The sequence below is a fragment of the Leucopleurus acutus genome, assembly GCF_964270905.1.
Source record: "Leucopleurus acutus genome assembly, chromosome: 8".
Classification (NCBI taxonomy): Eukaryota; Metazoa; Chordata; class Mammalia; order Artiodactyla; family Delphinidae; genus Leucopleurus; species Leucopleurus acutus.
In genome coordinates this window covers 72,212,617-72,230,183 of record NC_139151.1, presented here as the reverse complement: position 1 = coordinate 72,230,183, position 17,567 = coordinate 72,212,617, and the positions used below count along the sequence as shown (strand labels likewise).

The window sequence follows — 17,567 nt, the reverse complement described above, 5'->3', positions numbered from 1 at the left end:
AGTATTTTCTTGCTTTCATGTCCCTTTTATTGCTATTATGCTACTTCCTTCATAAGAGAGCACATAGGCCTATGTATTCGTTCTCCCTTAGCTCTCACTTCTGAATGAATTTAAACTGAGTAACTGGCCATGTGCAGTGTAATGCTATTCTTTTTCTTATTGTACTGTACAGGGCATTGCAGACAGACTGGTCCTCTTAGACCTCTCAGAAGGGACTAAAGGAGTGATAATGGACCTTGACATATTCAACCTGCCTAATGTGGAGATCAGCAAAGGTCTGGTTATTCTGCTTAAAAGATTTGTGCCTTGTTTGCCCTTATATTTGAGTCCTAGAATTTTTTTGTAGACTTTATTTTTTAGAGCAGTTTTAGGTTCAGAGTATTATTGAGCAGAAGGTACAGAGATTTCCTGTATACCCCCTGCCCCCACACATGCACAGCCTCTGCATTGTCAGTATCCCCTACCTAAGTGGTATAATTGATAAACCTCCCTGGACACATCATTATCATCCAAAGTCCATAGTTTACATTAGGGTTCACTCTTGTCCTTGTATATTCTATAGGTGTGGACAAATCAAACATGTATCCACCATTATGGTATCAAACAGAGTTGTTTCACTGCCCTAAAAATTCTCTGTGCTCTGCCTAGAGTCCTAGAATTTTATTGCTGAAAGCATCTTAAAGATCACCTAGTCCAAGTCCCTCATTTTACATATTGGGAAACTGAGGTTCATATAAATTAAGGGACTTACCTAAAGTCATACAGATTGCAACTAATTAGGTTAATAAGAGTCAGATAAGCAAATAACATTCAAATTGGTTGGAAGGATTTATTTTCAGTCTCTGAATTATACCTTAGTATAAATTGTTTTCTCTGATTGCTTCCTTTTTCATAATAGATTGGTTAAGAACACTGATTTTAGAGTTAGACATGGGGGTTTGCATACTAGCTCTGCCTTTTGTCAGATTATATAATCTCTCAAAGTTCAGTTTTATCATCTGTAAAGTGGGAATTAATACATACCTCTTGGTATATAGCAAAGTGCTAAGCCAAGATTAAAAAAAATTCATTCACATTGCTTTCACTAAAAATATATTGTTAAAATGAATTTTAATAAGAACAAAAGAGGGGTTTGTATCATTAATAAATAAAATTTAGAATGTTAAAAAAGTAATTTTTAAAATCTTTTTAATTCAAAAGATTTGCATATATTTAACAATGTACATAATATATTAGTACAGACGTATATATGTCGGTAAATACCAGATTTGGGGATGTGGGAATAAAGTTATTTTATTATCAGGGATGCGTGATCAAAAAAAATTGGAAAGCCATTGAACTAGAGAATGTTTAGTCTCCAAAAACCAGTTTATAGCTAGAGTCAGGTTGTAATATGCTATAGTTGCTTAGCTTCCTTTGCCTTTCCTTACTCAGGTCTCGTGTGTTCTTTTTTTTTTAAATAAATTTATTTATTTTATTTATTGGCTGTGTTGGTTCTTCATTGCTCTGCACGGGCTTTCTCTAGTTGCAGGGAGTGGGGGCTACTCTTCGTTGTGGTGCATTGTGGGCTTCTCATTGCAGTGGCTTCTCTTGTTGCAGAGCATGGGCTCTAGGCATGCTGGCTTCAGTAGTTGTGGCACGTGGGCTCAGTAGTTGTGGCTCACGGGCTCTAGAGCACAGGCTCAGTAGTTGTGGCGCACGGGCTTAGTTGCTCCACGGCATGTGAGATATTCCTGGACCAGGGCTCAAACCTGTGTCCCCTGCATTGGCAGGTGGATTCTTAACCATTGCGCCACCGGGGAATGTTAACCATATTTTTAAACCATATTCTTAACCATATTTTCCAAATAAAATATGGTTATTTTCTTAACCATATTTTCCAAATAAAATATCGAGACATGGTTTCACAAGGCTGAATGTACTAAGAACCGCGGTGGATCAAAAAGTTGAAATTATACCTATAGGTTATAAAAATTGGGTGTAATAGTTCTAGCAAGCCTCTGGATCCCTGTAGGATACAATGGATTTATTTTCCTTCTCTGGAAAGAGTACAATAGTTCCTTTAATGGTCCTTTTGTAGGCCTTGTACAGAGGATCCTTTGGGGAGCTGGATAGTCTCTTGTGCCTCTCGTTTCCAGGTACTGAAGTTCTTAAGGGACCTCTTCACTCTTCCAAATCACTCCAGGAGACTGTTTAGTACATGGACCCTAGAGGTTGTGAGGCCATTTAGGACCTGAGGAAATTGTTTCTTCCTATGTGTCTCATTAACCATCAATAACTATTGTTTCAGATAATTGAAAGAATAGAATCCTTGGAGTAGATATATAGGATGTGGTACTTGCCACCAAGTAAGGAGTTTTGAATCAATGAGCACTATATTGGGGCAACTTTCGTGTTCCCCTTGTTAATTTTGATTGCATATTCCTGATAATTACTATTACATGAGGTAATTTAAAATATAATATTAGCTAACATCTCAAATATGTTCTATGATATGGAGAAGTGTGTTAATAATTTTGGGAAAGTAAGCTCATTTGGAAATTTTAGTAATGCCCCATCATGACAGGCATTGATGATCATCCTAGAGTTGTACTTTTCTCCATTTGGATTTTTTAAATAGCTACTAAAATACTTTGGGGAGGGCTGTGCATAGGTATATATGAGCCTGCAAACATGCATACTATACATACATAAACAAACAGTGTGTGCATAGACTAAATCTGGAGAAATACTGAGGAACTGTTAAGAGTAGTTGCTTCAGGAGTCAGATTGGGGAAACTGGTTCTGCACTTGTTTTTTGCACTTAATATTTTTATCCCTTTTTTTATTGTGTTAAAATACATATAGCATAAATTTACCATTAGTGACATTCAGTATATTCACAGTGTTGTGCAACTGTCACGAATATCTAGTTCCAGAACATTTTCCTCACCCCAAAAGGAAACCCTCTACACATTAAGCAATCACTCCCCATTTTCCCTTTTCCCCAGGCCCTGGCAACCACTGATCTACTCTGGATTTGCTTCTTCTGGATGTTTCATATACGTGGAATTACACAATATGTGGCCTTTTGTCTCTGGCTTCTTTCACTTAGTATAATGTTTGCAAGGTTCATCTATATTGTAGCATTTATCACTCCTTTTTATGGTTGAATAATATTCTATGGTCTGGATATGCCACATTTTATTTATCCACTTATCAGTTGATGTACATTTGGGTTGCATCTTTTTGTTATTGTCAGTAGTGCTGCTGTGAACATTTTTGTACAAGTTTTTGTTTGAACACCTCTTTTCAGTTCTTTTTGGTATGTACCCAGAAATGGAATTGCTAGGTCATATCGCAATTCTGTGTTTAAGTTATTGATTAATTTATAGTATCATTTTGAAGATCATTATTAATAGCACATAGAGGTCTAAATAGCTCTATATCTTTGAACAGCTTTATAATAATATTCCATCATATGGATGTCTGTCTCCTATTGGTAGACATTTAGTTTTTTTGTGTTTTTCTGTGATTGCAAATAATGCTGCAGAGAACATTGTAATGTAATAAAAATCTTTGTGTATTTCTCTACCTAGTAGGATAAAGTAGAATTACTGGGTCAAAGGTGTTTTTAAAATGTATATTATTAAGCTGTACTAATTTATACTCTCACCAGCAGTATATGAGGATTCCTGTTTCCTTTCTGCTGATTACTTTTATTTTATATTAAACATAGCTAATAGAATAATTATCCTATGATATTATTTTGATCATGTCATTTCCTGGCTGAAGACACTATTATGTTGGTCCCTTATCCTTAATAATAATAATAGATGCCATTTTTTTTCAGGGAATCCAGTAATATAAGCTAGATAGTTTACATATATTCTATTACTTCTCTTACTTTATTTTATAGATGGCTGAGAGAGATTGTGGCTTTGGTCACACAGTTAGTAAGCAGGAGTTTCAAACATGTTTGTTACCAATTTCTTATGATTCACTCCAGAAATAGTCTCTGCATATACAAGCATAGATATTTGGGTGTATGAGTATGTGTATGTGTGTGCCTCAAGAAAAAAGTGTTCAATAGTTGCAAATTAAAAAATAAGTTGTTGTTGGGAGTTCCCTGGCGGTCCAGTAGTTAGGGCTCCAGGCTTCCACTGCAGGGAGCATGGGTTGGATCCCTGGTCAGGGAACTAGGATCTCACATGCTGCGTGGCATGGCCAAAAACAAACAAAAAAAGCTGTTTTTGACATATGGAGCAAAGTAAAATTTTCTCAATAGCCAGTGGTTCTTAAAACATGGGTTATGGATTGATCCCTTGTGTGAGAATCACCTGAGGTGCTTTTTAAACTTACAGAAGCCTGTGTCCACCCCAGGCCTATGGAGAGATTAAAAGGCTTTAGAGTAGGAAGGCTTTCTTGCACTTCTGAAATCATATTAGACAGCTACTACTTTGTTTACTTATAAGTCAACCTTGAGGGTGAGGGCATTTCATCATTCAAAGTAGAGGAAGCTAAAGAAGGAAAAGAAAGGAAATATGATCCTGGCAAGATAGGTTGGGGCCAAACTGTAGGGTCATAAATTCAACTGTTCACTGGTATTTAATACAGTAGTATGGACAAGCTACCTAATCCTTCCAGATATCAATTTCCTCAACTTTATGAGGGTATAGGACTGAGTTTCTAAATATAGCATAGTGTTGAACAGCACTCTGAAGCCAGTCTGCCTGGGCTTGAATTCTGGCTCTGCTACTTACTAGCTCTATGACTTTGCCAGGTTACTTAACTTCTCTGTGCCTCAGATTCCTCATCTGTAAAATGGGAATGATATTGCCCCACAGTGTGTTGTGGATTACATTAAATGAGTAAATACAGGTCAAGGTCTTAGAACAGTACCTGGCACATAGAAGTGGCATGGAAGTATTAACTGTATCCCTTTCAGTTCTAATGTCTTCCAATGCTGAGATTTTGACTCATTACCAGGTATCTATTCTGAACACTAGAACATAGGCCTTATTTACTTAAGAGGACTCATGAAGAATCATAATTAAGATGCAGGACTTCAGTTTTTGGCTCTACCCCCACAGCTGTGTCAGATTATGAATTAAAATGGGATAATACATTTCCCAGTGGACACCTTACACAAGGGTTTCATTCTGCAACTTGTTTAGGAAAATGGCCTTATAGGCTTAATTAAGACTATAAACCCTGGGGCTTCCCTGGTGGCACAGTGGTTGAGAGCCCGCCTGCCAATGCAGGGGATGTGGGTTCGTGCCCTGGTTGGGGAGGATCCCACATGCCGCGGAGAGGCTGGGCCTGTGAGCCATGGCCGCTGGGCCTGCGCGTCTGGAGCCTGTGCTCCGCAACGGGAGAGGCCATGGCAGCGAGAAGCCCGCGTACCGCAAAAAAAAAAAAAAAAAAAAAAAAAAAAGACTATAAACCCTGGAATCTACTCATTGTCTTGCTGAGATGCTAATAATCATTTACACATGTTGACTGAACTGATATCACCCTAGTTACTTTATTATTTTTCTGTTGTTTCTGATACTTATAATTCTGGCCACTGTTTTGGCATGTACTTCTGTAAAACACACTGTGTAATAGAGAGTAATGTAGTTGTAAAATAGCATAAGTATGCTTGAGGATCAGAGACGTGAATTCTGGAGAACAGCTTTTCCTAAGTCATAACAGTTGCTTACATGTAAGCCCCATTAGAAGAACCTAAAACCAAGACACTGGGCTTCAATGTAAGGAAAAGTCAGTAAAAAAAATGAGCCAAGATGTTTTATCTTGATTTAAAGATTTTCAAATAATTTTTTTCCTCTTTGGAGTAGAATCCTTAATAAATAAAACAGATACAAACAACACTATGCTGTGCCTGCCAGCTTTCTTTCTGCTTATTCCCATTCCTACATGGCCTCTTAGTCACTTTCAAGGAGGTCTAGGACTCCTAAACTCGCAGTTTAAAAATCAGTGATGAGAACAAACATATGGATACCAAGGGGGAAGGGGGGGTGGGATGAGTTGGGAGATTGGGATTGACATATATACACTATTGATACTATGTATGAAATAGATAACTAATAAGAACCTACTGTATAGCACAGGGAACTCTGCTCAATGCTTTATGGTGACCTAAATAGGAAGGAAATCCAAAAAAGAGGGGATATAAGTATATGTATAGCTGATTCACTTTGTTGTACCATAGAAACTAACACAACATGTAAAGCAACTATACTCCAATAAAAATTAAAAAGAAAAAGATGCGGTATATATAAAAAATGGAATATTACTCAGCCATAAAAAGAATGAAATAATGCCATTTGCAGCAACATGGATGGACCTAGAGCTTAAAAAAAAATCAGTGATGTAATTGATTATAGGTGCATTCTGCCTATAGCATATTATTTATTTTTTCTAAGAAAATTGTGAATTACGTAGAAACCTAATTCCCTGTTTGTGGAGTCTGGATTCTATAATTTATTTTATCTTTTTTGCTCTTTCCTCCCCTGGGATACACTCTTGCTTTTAATCCTCTTTCTGGAGGCAAACCTCAGCACTTTGTATTCTTCCTATGGACACAGGATTGATCTAGAGGCAATTGTGCTAAAAGCTGTCTAATTGTAGAAAAGAAGAACCTGATTATCATGAACAAGAACTTGGTTAAAACCTTTATCTTGAACTCAGACTGTTTCTTTTTATTCATTAGATTTGTCTGCCTCTACTCATTCCAAGGTGGTGATCTTCACAGTCAACTCTCTGGGTAGTTCTCAGTCCTACCTCGACGTGGTACAGAGAAATGTGGATATGTTCAGAGCCTTTGTTGCAGCTCTGGGACATTATAGTCCACATGGCATCCTGCTCGTTGCATCTCAGCCAGGTACAAGACTTTATTTTAAATAAATTTGGTGGTCCAGTGTATCAGTAGAATTGCCATATCTGATAAAAGTCATAAAACAAGGTTATAAAGGGACAGCCAGAGCATTCAGTTAAATTGCTCTTATGATGAACAATGCAGTATTTTCCATATCCTGTCAACCAGTTACTTCTTCTGACTGTCATTAACTAGAAGGTTACAACTTACAATTTTTTATATAATATTACTATTAATATGTTCCAGGTTGTTAGCCATGCCTTTCTCAGTGAGAAAATGGTTAAACGCCCAAGAGAAAGATGCAGTAGATTATAGGAAGGCTCCTTTGTTAACTCTGAAGTGTCATAAAATGTTAGTGAGCACACCAGAGTGCATTTTTAACATTTTGTATTTTAAATTGTTTCTCAAATTATTTGAGAAATTTTTTTCAAAGAATTAGGTGGTACTGGACTCAAATTGGTGAACAGATTTTTTTTTAATGTTCCCAGTATAGGAGTATGATATGAATTTCACTTGTTCTCCTATAGCAATTGATTGAGGGATGTTGGTTTAATTCCTGACATCTGGGCTTCCCTGGTGGCGCAGTGGTTGGGAGTCCGCCTGCCAACGCAGGGGATGCGGGTTCGTGCCCCAGTCTGGGAAGATCCCACATGCCGCGGAGCGGCTGGGCCCATAAGCCATGGGCACTGAACCTGCGCGTCCGGAGCCTGTGCTCCGCAACGGGAGAGGCCACAGCAGTGAGAGGCCCGCGTACCGCAAAAAAAGAAAAAAAAAAAATTCCTGACATCATTTTGTCACATAAGAAAAAAATAGTTGTAGTTTTGTTGATAATGCTGTATAGCATGGTGGTGGTATATGAATCAGTATTTTAATTTAAAGATAGAAATTCAGCTTAAGCTAGATATAAAAGAGAACTTGATCAATGAAAAAAATTATTTTCTGATTTTCTGTACCCAGTTTTCATCTTTCTCGCTTAACTGCTCTAGGAAATTATCTGTTTTCCTCTCTTAAAAATTTATATTTAACAGCAAAGTTATGTAAGATCATGCTGAAACCTGGTTAGTTGTTTTTAATTATTAATTAAAATTAAAATATATTAAATTTACATAATATATAATAAATTTTAAAATATGTTATGCTTCATAGTGCATTTAGGACCTAAGAAGAGTATATGCAAGTTTTAATATACTTATTAAAATAATAAATATTTTGTTTAGGAACTAGGCTAGAAGTACATTTTTTAAAATATTTATATTTTCACCTTGTATGTAATATTTAGTGGAAATCATGACCTATGTGACGTGGAAACTGAGTGCATTTCCTGCAAATCGAGTGATTGGAATTGGTTGCAATCTGGATTCACAGAGATTACAATATATTATTACAAATGTTTTGAAGGCACAGACTTCAGGAAGAGAAGTATGGGTTATTGGTGAGCAGGGAGAAGACAAAGGTAAGAAATACATGTTTATTAGTTATGTATATTGATAACCTACATCACCAGAGGCCATGATATGCATGATATGCACAGTTCTGGGGACTCCAAAATTGCGGCGCTTAATTGGCTTTCTTTCCACATTGCCTTTTGTGTGACAGGCCCTGTATTGTGAATATACTTTGCAAACATGTCATTCTGATTGTATTTACTTTTCTGTAAGTAAAAGGCAAGACCCCCTTAGGTTATATATTTTTATTTATCTTTTTATATTTTGTATTTGAATTTCAGCATCCAGGATCAATTTAAAAGTTTAATTTTCTGGAGAGCAACATTTACATAAACCCTAAAGCATATACAGAACTCTTGCCTTTACTCTCCCATCCTACAATCTTGCTTACCTTTCCCTAAGTTCAGACTTTCTCCCTAGGTACATACCTCCTGTCTGTTTCTCACCTTTTTAAACAGAATTTTCATTCTTTATTTACCCTTATGGCCTTTTTTTTTTACCAGCTACTTGCTCTCTGCTCTGTCCCTACCACAGAAAGCATTCATAAAATACAGTCCCCTCGGGCTTCCCTGGTGGCACAGTGGTTGAGAGTCCGCCTGCCGATGCAGGGGACAAGGGTTCGTGCCCCGATCCGCGAAGATCCCACATGCCGCGGAGCGGCTAGGCCCGTGAGCCATGGCCGCTGAGCCTGCGCGTCCAGAGCCTGTGCACCACAACGGGAGAGGCCACAGCAGTGAGAGGCCCGCGTACCGCAAAAAAAAAAAAAAAAAAATACAGTCCCCTGGATTTGAAAGCCCCTTTTCCTATCCCAAATGAATGCTTTCCCTATTTGATTCAAGAATCTCTTTTTTCTTTATTTTTCCCTCATGCTATAAAGTCAGGTTGGTTAGGTGATAAAAGTGCTTTATCCTAAGTTTGTTCATTTTTATTCATTTAAACAAGTATATGAGTATCTACTCTTCTCACTACTATATAAGATGTTAGTATGATACAAAAGAGGCACAGAGCATAGTCTCTTCCTTCATCATACTTAAAAATTATTTTAGAGCAACAAGAAAAATATTTAGAAGATGTTTTGGCTAACAATGAAAGTATCGGATACTATTTGATTAAGTGCCAAAATGAATATATTTTAGACTTACAGTGCTTAGACACTTATGAGTGAGCATTTAACATGGGTTGAACTGACTGGAGAAAATTCTGTGTAGGCCATCATTGAACTGTACTTTGGAAGAATGAATAGGATTTGAATAAATAGCAAAGAATGGGACAGACATTCCAGGAATGGGAAAACAGGCAAAGGCACACACTTAAGTATGGCATGGTCATGGGATAAAAATATCTAGACTGGTTGTTGCAGAGTTTCAACCAGATAAACTTGGTTGCTTTCACATTTTGGAGATCCTTGAATACCTGATAAAGAGCTGGAAAGTGATTCTTAGGCAGAGGGGAAATATTAAAGGTATTTGAGCATGCGGGTAATGTGCTAAAAAGGTAATTTGGGGAAAATTAATCATTGCTTCCTCATTTAAAGTATATTACTATTACTCTATTCAGCCTGTAGGTGCTGTAGGGTAGAGAACAATGTAGAAAAGAACTTCTCTGCCTGTGAGGAAGTGATCATTTAACTGGAGAACTGGAGGAAGATTTTAAATCTGTATAAATCTGCACTGGCCACCTAGAAAGTTCAGTGCTAGAAAGAGTCAGGCTATAGAATAAACCTTGACAAAACCTGACAGTGTGATTCAAGCAGAGATAGCTTTTCAGGCTCAGAATGCTTCCTGACACTAAAAACTAATCAATAGAACTAGAAGAGGGGAGCAAATAAGAACTTGGAGCAGATGTATTAGAGTAACAAATGTCTAGGGATTCAAACAAACTCAAGACCCCAGAGTTTACTCACTACTACCATTTGAATTCTGGTCCATGTTGATCTCCTGCTTGCCTGATTATTGCAGATCTCCCAGTTAATGTGCTCTTTTCCCTCTAGTCTACCCTGTAAATGATGCCAAATTAATAATGGTATTAGCTAAAACTTACAGTATTTGCAGTATGTTGCACATATTAATTCAATGTTCCTAAGTCACGTTCCTCTTTTCAAAAACTTTCACAGGCTTCCTCTGACCAAATTATTAAACTCTTTTGCTTGCCATTCAAGGAGTCCCAAAATGCAGTCTTAATCTTCCTCCCCAATTACAGTTATGGAGAGAGTCATGTTATTAGAGAGCTGGAAGCGACCCAAGGGATCATCAATTACAGTTTGTTGTAGGGAGCCAGCAATGGAGGCAGGGATGGTAAGAGTGACCTCCCCAGGAGGCTGTAGCTTTTCAGGTCAAAGCGGGGCTAAAACCCAGGTCTTGTGCATCTCGGCCCCACCCCACAGCTTTGCTTCAGCCACAGGGACCTTTGCCCGTTGCATTACCTTTCCCATAATCCCTTCTCTTTCTCTCTCAGCATATTCAAATCTCATTCTTCAAGACCTAGGTCAAGTCTCTCTTACCTTACCCTTTGAAGCTTTTCCTGATCACATCATTGCACAGTGATTCCTTCATTCCTTTGAGCTAAAAGCTCTTGCTAGCTATGTGGTAATTAACCATATGTTGTCTCAAGATATTTATTCTTTTGTTAAACTGCTGTTTATTCTGATCCAATTTGAATTTTGTGTGTGTACCTTCTCCTTATTGAAAGAGTAAATTATTAAGCTGTTCTTTTAGTTAAAGTCATACTTTCACATTGTAAAAGGATTAAATAGTACAAAAAAATGTGAAGTGAAAAATAAGTCTCCCTTCTATGCCAGACACCCAGTCCGTCTCTCTAGAAGCCATGCAACCTTGCAGAAATGTTCTGTGTATGGACAAGCACATGTATGAAATATACATAATACATCATTCTCCATCTTGCCCTTTTACTTATTGATATGACTTGGAGATGATTGCATAATAACATATATAGATCTTGCTCATCCTTTTAAACTACTGGATATACCAAAATTTATTTAACCAGTCCCCCTAATAAGTTATAATTTTTGAATGAATAAGAACATTTCACAATATGGTTATATTAATATCTCAAATTGTAAAGAGAAAATAAAGGATGGTGTGACTTGATAAATAAACCTAAGGTACTGTGCTGACTGCTGTTGGAGCTACATAAATGAATAAGAACCTGACCCTGTCTTTAGGCAGCTTGGAGTCTAATATAGGAAAGGCAGTGTTGACTTGCAATAAGAGAGGTCCAAGGGAAGTAAGACAAAAGCACAAGGAAGGGAGCTCTCAAGTAGGAACTAGAAATGGAGAGATGTAGGTGCATGTGAATTGAGATCACTTAAATATAACATTATGTAATATTTGACACATATAAAAGAATATGTATAGCATATATGTATGTTTTAAAGCATCATAGTAGAACAAACATTCATGAATCCATACTCAATTAAGAACAATACAAATACCATTGAAGGTACCTATGTACTCCCCAGCCCATCTCCCTATCTCCCTTCTAGGTACTGCTATCAGATCACTTTTTATTCTGTCTTCTACTTTGTTTCAGAGGCAGTTCTATCCACCGATAATTACCTTGGTCTTGAAGCCAGAAATGGATTAGAGGCTCCCTCTGCTGGTTTCATGTATGGACACCAGTTGGTTATATCTTTGCATAGGTGACACCACAGTAATAGCAAAATTAGAATTATTTTTTATTGAGTATTAAATGCTTTGCATATCTCATTTAAAATTTAAAAACACTCCATGAAGGAAGTGGTAGTTTTCCAAATCAATATGTGAGGAAGCTTAAGATTCAATGAGGTTAACAATTTGTCCAAGGTTTACACATTTTGTAAGGGCAGAACTGCAATTTGAACCCTGGTCTGACTCCAAAGCTGTACTTTTTCTTGCTGTGACTTAATTAGATAATTTATCTTAAGCATTTAGTACAGTGCCTGGCACAGAGTAAACACTCACTAAATGGTAGCTGTTACTACAATGATCAAGACGGCGAGATGGTCATGAATAGAAAATTGGCAAAGGGACATGGAAAACTACACTTTGAAATAATGCAGTATTAGGGTTTAGAAACAGAGTTATAAGAATGGCAGATATGTAAGTGAAATTATTTAAGTATTTCAGAGACAAATGACAGTTACAGCCTGGAGGAGGAATTACATGACATATAAGACCCTTTAGGATTTGTTTCATGCTTCCTTCCTCAGCTTCATCTTCTGCCATTCTGACAAGCATTTTATGCTAGTCAGATGATCAACTTGCAGCTTCCCAAAGGGTTCATGCACTCTCATGCCGCCTTGCCTTTGCACCTGATGCTTCCTTTACCTGAACATTCATTAATTTGGCTAAGTCCTGCTTACCCTTCAAGACTGGGCTTGAGGGCTTCCCTGGTGGCACAGTGGTTAAGAATCTGCCTGCCAGTGCAGGGGACACGGGTTCGAGCCCTGGTCCGGGAAGATCCCACATTGTCGCGGAGCAGCTAAGTCTGTGCGCCACAACTACTGAGCCTGCACTCTAGAGCCCGTGAGCCACAGCTACTGAGCCCGCGTGCCCCAACTACTGAAGCCTGCGTGCCTAGAGCCCGTGCTCTGCAACAAGAAAAGACACCGCAATGAGAAGCCGGTGCACTGCAACAAAGAGTAGCCCCTGCTTGTCGCAACTAGAGAAAGCCCGCGCATAACAACGGAGACCCAGTGCAGCCAAAAATAAATATAAATAAATAAATAAATTTATTTAAAAAAAAAAAAGACTGGGCTTGAGTGCCACCTCTCCCAGGAAGCCTTCCCTAATTCTCCAGGTTAAGTAAGTTTATGCCTCTATTATAACCACTATCACACTGTGTTATAATTGCATATTTACCTGTCTCTTCACCCTGACAGACTGTAAACCCGTTGAGCTTGGAACGGCCTCAGTAAATATGTTTTGAAATTAATGAATGATCCTGATACCATCTTGTTGTATCCAAGGGTCATTCATACAGTGCCCCACCAAATTAGTCAGTAGAACATGTGCTTTGGAGCTGCTATTTTTAGCTGTGATATTGAAATCATATGTAAACTGCAGATAACTCCTTCAAATGGTGTTTTAGAAACCCAAGGGCTGGACCTCAAAACAGAGTGTTAGATCATCTGCTTTGGGCATCAATCTTAACCTAAAGGATAGGTGTTATATGTAATGGAAAAGAGAGATCACATGGTCATTTTTAATTAAAATTTTTGGGGTCAGGGGATTACTGTTTTTAAGGAGTAGAACCAGAAAGATTAGGATTGATTAGATGCATTATTTGAAAGGGCTTCTTAAACTAGGATAAATATATATTTAGGAAGTGTGAAGGGTTGGGCAGTAAATGAACAAAAAAAATGAAATAATTCAGTCCATCTAAACTTAACTGAAAATCCTAATGACTGTGTCAGAAGCAAATTTGAACATAGTGAAGCTTTCTCCCTCTCCCCAAACATTGTTTTCTCATGGCTCTTATAAGTCCAAACTCAGAGGAAAGATAAAACGTGATTATGTGTGTAATATATAATGGCAGTAATACTCATAATTAAATTCCAGACTTCTTTGTATTTGTCTTTTCTTATACCTACCTGCCCTTTTTATTTATCTTTCCAAGGTCTGTGAATGCTGTGTTTCATTTAGCAGATATTTCCCTGCAATTTTCTCTATATTGTGAATATACTAATAATGTGCCAAAATTTTGTTTTAGAAAATAATTCATGTATAGCCCTTCCATTCAAGTGAAACATTTTTTAAAACCCCTTAATTTGTCCACATGTATTTATATTTTTCATGTAACAATGTTTGGTTTAGCTTCTTTTTTAACTTAACATAAAAACTTTTAAAACTTTTCGATGTTTTTCAACTTAACTGTTGCAACTATGTTTTCCTCTTTGTTTAATATAATTATGGATTGTGGACTTCCCTGGTGGCACAGTGGTTAAGAATCTGGGGCTTCCCTGGTGGCGCAGTGGTTGAGAATCTGCCTGCCAATGCAGGGGACACGGGTTCGAGCCCTGGTTTGGGAAGATCCCACATGCCGCGGAGCAACTAGGCCCATGAGCCACAACTACTGAGCCTGCGCGTCTGGAGCCTGTGCTCCGCAACAGGAGAGGCCACGATAGTGAGAGGCCCGCGCACCGCGATGAAGAGTGGCACCCACTCGCCACAACTAGAGAAAGCCCTCGCACAGAATCAAAGACCCAACGCAGCCAAAAATAAATAAAGGAAGGAAGGAAGGGAGGGAGGGAGGGAGGGAGGAAGGAAGGGAGGAAGGAAGGAAGGAAGGAAGGAAGGAAGGAAGGAAGGAAGGAAGGAAGGAAGGATCTGCCTGCGAATCCCTGGTCTGGGAAGATCCCACATGCCGCGGAGCAGCTAAGCCCATGCGCCACAACTACTGAGCCTGCGCTCTAGAACCCGTGAGCCACAACTACTGAGCCCATGTGCCACAACTACTAAAGCCCGTGTGCTCTAAGGCCTGTGCTCCGCAACGAGAGAAGCCACTGCTAGAGGATGCCCGAGCACTGCAACAAAGAGTAGCCCCCACTCACTGCAACTAGAAAAAGCCCGTGCGCAGCAACCAAGACCCAACACAGCAAAAAAAAAAGAAAACAATTAAAAATATATAAATAAATAAAAATACTTTAAAAATTATGGATTGTGTGCAAGGTCAGCTCATATTATCTCCTGTGCATTCTTTTTTAAAATAAATTTATTTTTTTATTATTTACTAATAAAATTATTTTATTTACTATTTTTATTTTTATTTTTTTTTATTTTTATTTTTTTTGTGGTATGCGGGCCTCTCACTGTCGTGGCCTCTCCCGTTGCAGAGCACAGGCTCCGGACGCGCAGGCTCAGCGGCCATGGCTCACGGGCCCAGCCGCTCCGCGGCATGTGGGATCCTCCCGGACCGGGGCACGAACCCATGTCCCCTGCATCGGCAGGCGGACTCTCAACCACTGCGCCACCAGGGAAGCCCCTATTTTTATTTTTTATAAATAAATAATTATTTATTATTTTTCGTTGCAGTCTTCATTGCTGCGTGCAGGCTCTCTCTAGTTGCAGCGAGCGGGGGCTACTCTTCGTTGCAGTGCGCGGGCTTCTCATTGCAGTGGCTTCTCTTGTTGCGGAGCACAGGCTCTAGGCATGCAGGCTTCAGTAGTTGTGGCTCGCGAGCTTCAGTAGTTGTGACTTGCGGGCTCTAGAGCGCAGGCTCAGTAGTTGTGGCGCACGGGCTTAGCTGCTCTGTGGCATGTGGGATATTCCTGGACCAGGACACGAACCTGTGTACCCTACATTGGCAGGCAGGTTCTTAACCACTGTGACACCAGGGAAGCCCATCCCGTGCATTCTTTACTGTGGTAAAGAATCTGTGTTGGAGGACACAAAAGAAAAACACATGATCCCTGCCCCCTGGAAGCTTATAATCAGTTTGAGGAGGGGAAGCTGTCCTTTGTTGCTGACACATCACTAACTGGCCTAATCTTGAATGCAGTTTAGAAGACTTGTGGGAATTCCCTGGCGGTCCAGTGGTTAGGACTTGGCGCTTTCACTGTTGTGCCTGGGTTCAATCCCTGGCCAGAGCTAAGATCTTGCAAGCCGCGTGGCATGTATGTATGTATGTATGGTTCCCAGTGGAGCAAATGCCAAGTGCTTGCAGCACATGGGAGCCTATTATGCATTGCCTGCTGAGAAAAGAAAGCTTTCTACTTGGACAGTAAAATGGCCCAGTGTTGTTGAGAGAGAACAGGTAAGGGGCTGCAAGTAGACTTTGGGGATCATGTTTTGGGGGAACTGCAGCTCAAAGTCTTTCTCACCCCAGGCAATCAGTACAGCACATTTAGTGCCACCAGTGGAAAAATATAACTCTAGCTAGAAGGGGGGAAAATGTTTCTTTAAAGTTTAGGGCTTCCCTGGTGGCGCAGTGGTTGAGAGTCCACCTGCCGATGCAGGGGACACGGGTTCATGCCGCAGAGCAGCTGGGCCCGTGAGCCATGGCCGCTGAGCCTGCGCGTCCGGAGCCTGTGCTCCACAACGGGAGAGGCCACAACAGTGAGAGGCCCGCGTACCGCAAAAAGAAAAAAAAAAAGTTTAATACAGTTAATAAAAAAAGTTTAATACAGTTTAATACAGTTAATACCCTTAACTGCAGATGATCATTTATCACATCTTAATCCTAAGAGAGTTATTGATGAAATATAATCAGTTTTTCATTTAATTTTTAGTGCCCACATGGGGTGGCCAAGAGGACGTAACAAGGCATAACTCTCAGGTGCAGCTGTCCAACAGGTAATACTTAGTGTAGTTTTGCATTTATCCAACTAAAAACCATATACTTCATAGCTAATGTAGCAGCTGTTTGCACAGCATGTACTTACCGGGCTTCTGCAAACAAAACTTACGAGTATGGACAAAACCAAAGTACATGAGAACAATGTTTTCTATTCTTTGATTTCTTATCTCAAAGTAGATCTAAGAGTGCTTTGCAAGCTTAATATTTCAATATACAGTTGACTCGTTAGAGGGTAGAATAGTTTCCTTATTTGTAGGCAGTGATTTACTGCTCCTATATTTAGGATATAGGATCCTATATCTGAGGGTATTGGATATTTTCTTAAATGTAGAAGAGAATTTGTCTATACCACTTAAAAATCAATATGTATTTATTAATTACACATAAATACATTTGGAAATTAGTCTAATATGAATGGATAACCCACATTATGAATTCAGGCAAAAACAAAGTATAATGCACAGATCCTCGTATCTTTTGTGTTTATTCAGAGGCCTTCCTGGGGTCTGGACCCGATAGGGTGGACTCTACATACTGTATATTTTCATGCCATTTGTTGTTTTACTGTCACATAATAACATCCTTTCCTGAATTCTGAGTGGTGATTTTTAGCTTTTTAAACCTGCAGTTTATGGTTTTTAGAATATAACAACTAGAAAGAATATTCTCTTATTGAGAAGAGTAGTATGTTGTATAATCCATTCTAATCTGCTTCTCTATATAATGCTGCATTTATAGCTTTTAAAAGGAAGGAATTCAAACATGTTTGTTTAATTTGTATCACTTTTAATTAGTTATAAAACGAATGTATGCTCTCATAAAACTTCATTTTTATTTATTTTTTTATTGAAATATAGTTGATTTACAATGTTGTGTTAGTTTCTGGTATACAGCAAAGATAAAACTTTAAATACTGCAGATATCTATATAGGAGAAAGTGAAAAGCAGGGGTAATTCCATTCTCCAGA

The 17,567-nt window shown here is 38.7% G+C and overlaps 1 protein-coding gene across 5 annotated transcripts in view; it reads left to right on the top strand.

Moving 5' to 3' along the window:
• UEVLD (UEV and lactate/malate dehyrogenase domains) overlaps positions 1–17,567 on the top strand; it is a 46,718-nt gene that overhangs the window by 24,415 nt on the left and 4,736 nt on the right. For 4 of the 5 annotated variants that reach the window (XM_082844604.1, XM_082844608.1, XM_082844607.1 and 1 more), the window contains 4 exons: positions 173–275; positions 6,695–6,865; positions 8,139–8,312; positions 16,532–16,595. In XM_082844604.1, the coding sequence (XP_082700730.1) occupies positions 173–275; positions 6,695–6,865; positions 8,139–8,312; positions 16,532–16,595 (512 nt within the window). The remainder of the gene's footprint in view (positions 1–172; positions 276–6,694; positions 6,866–8,138; positions 8,313–16,531; positions 16,596–17,567) is intronic. The other variant, XM_082844605.1, reaches the window with a different exon arrangement.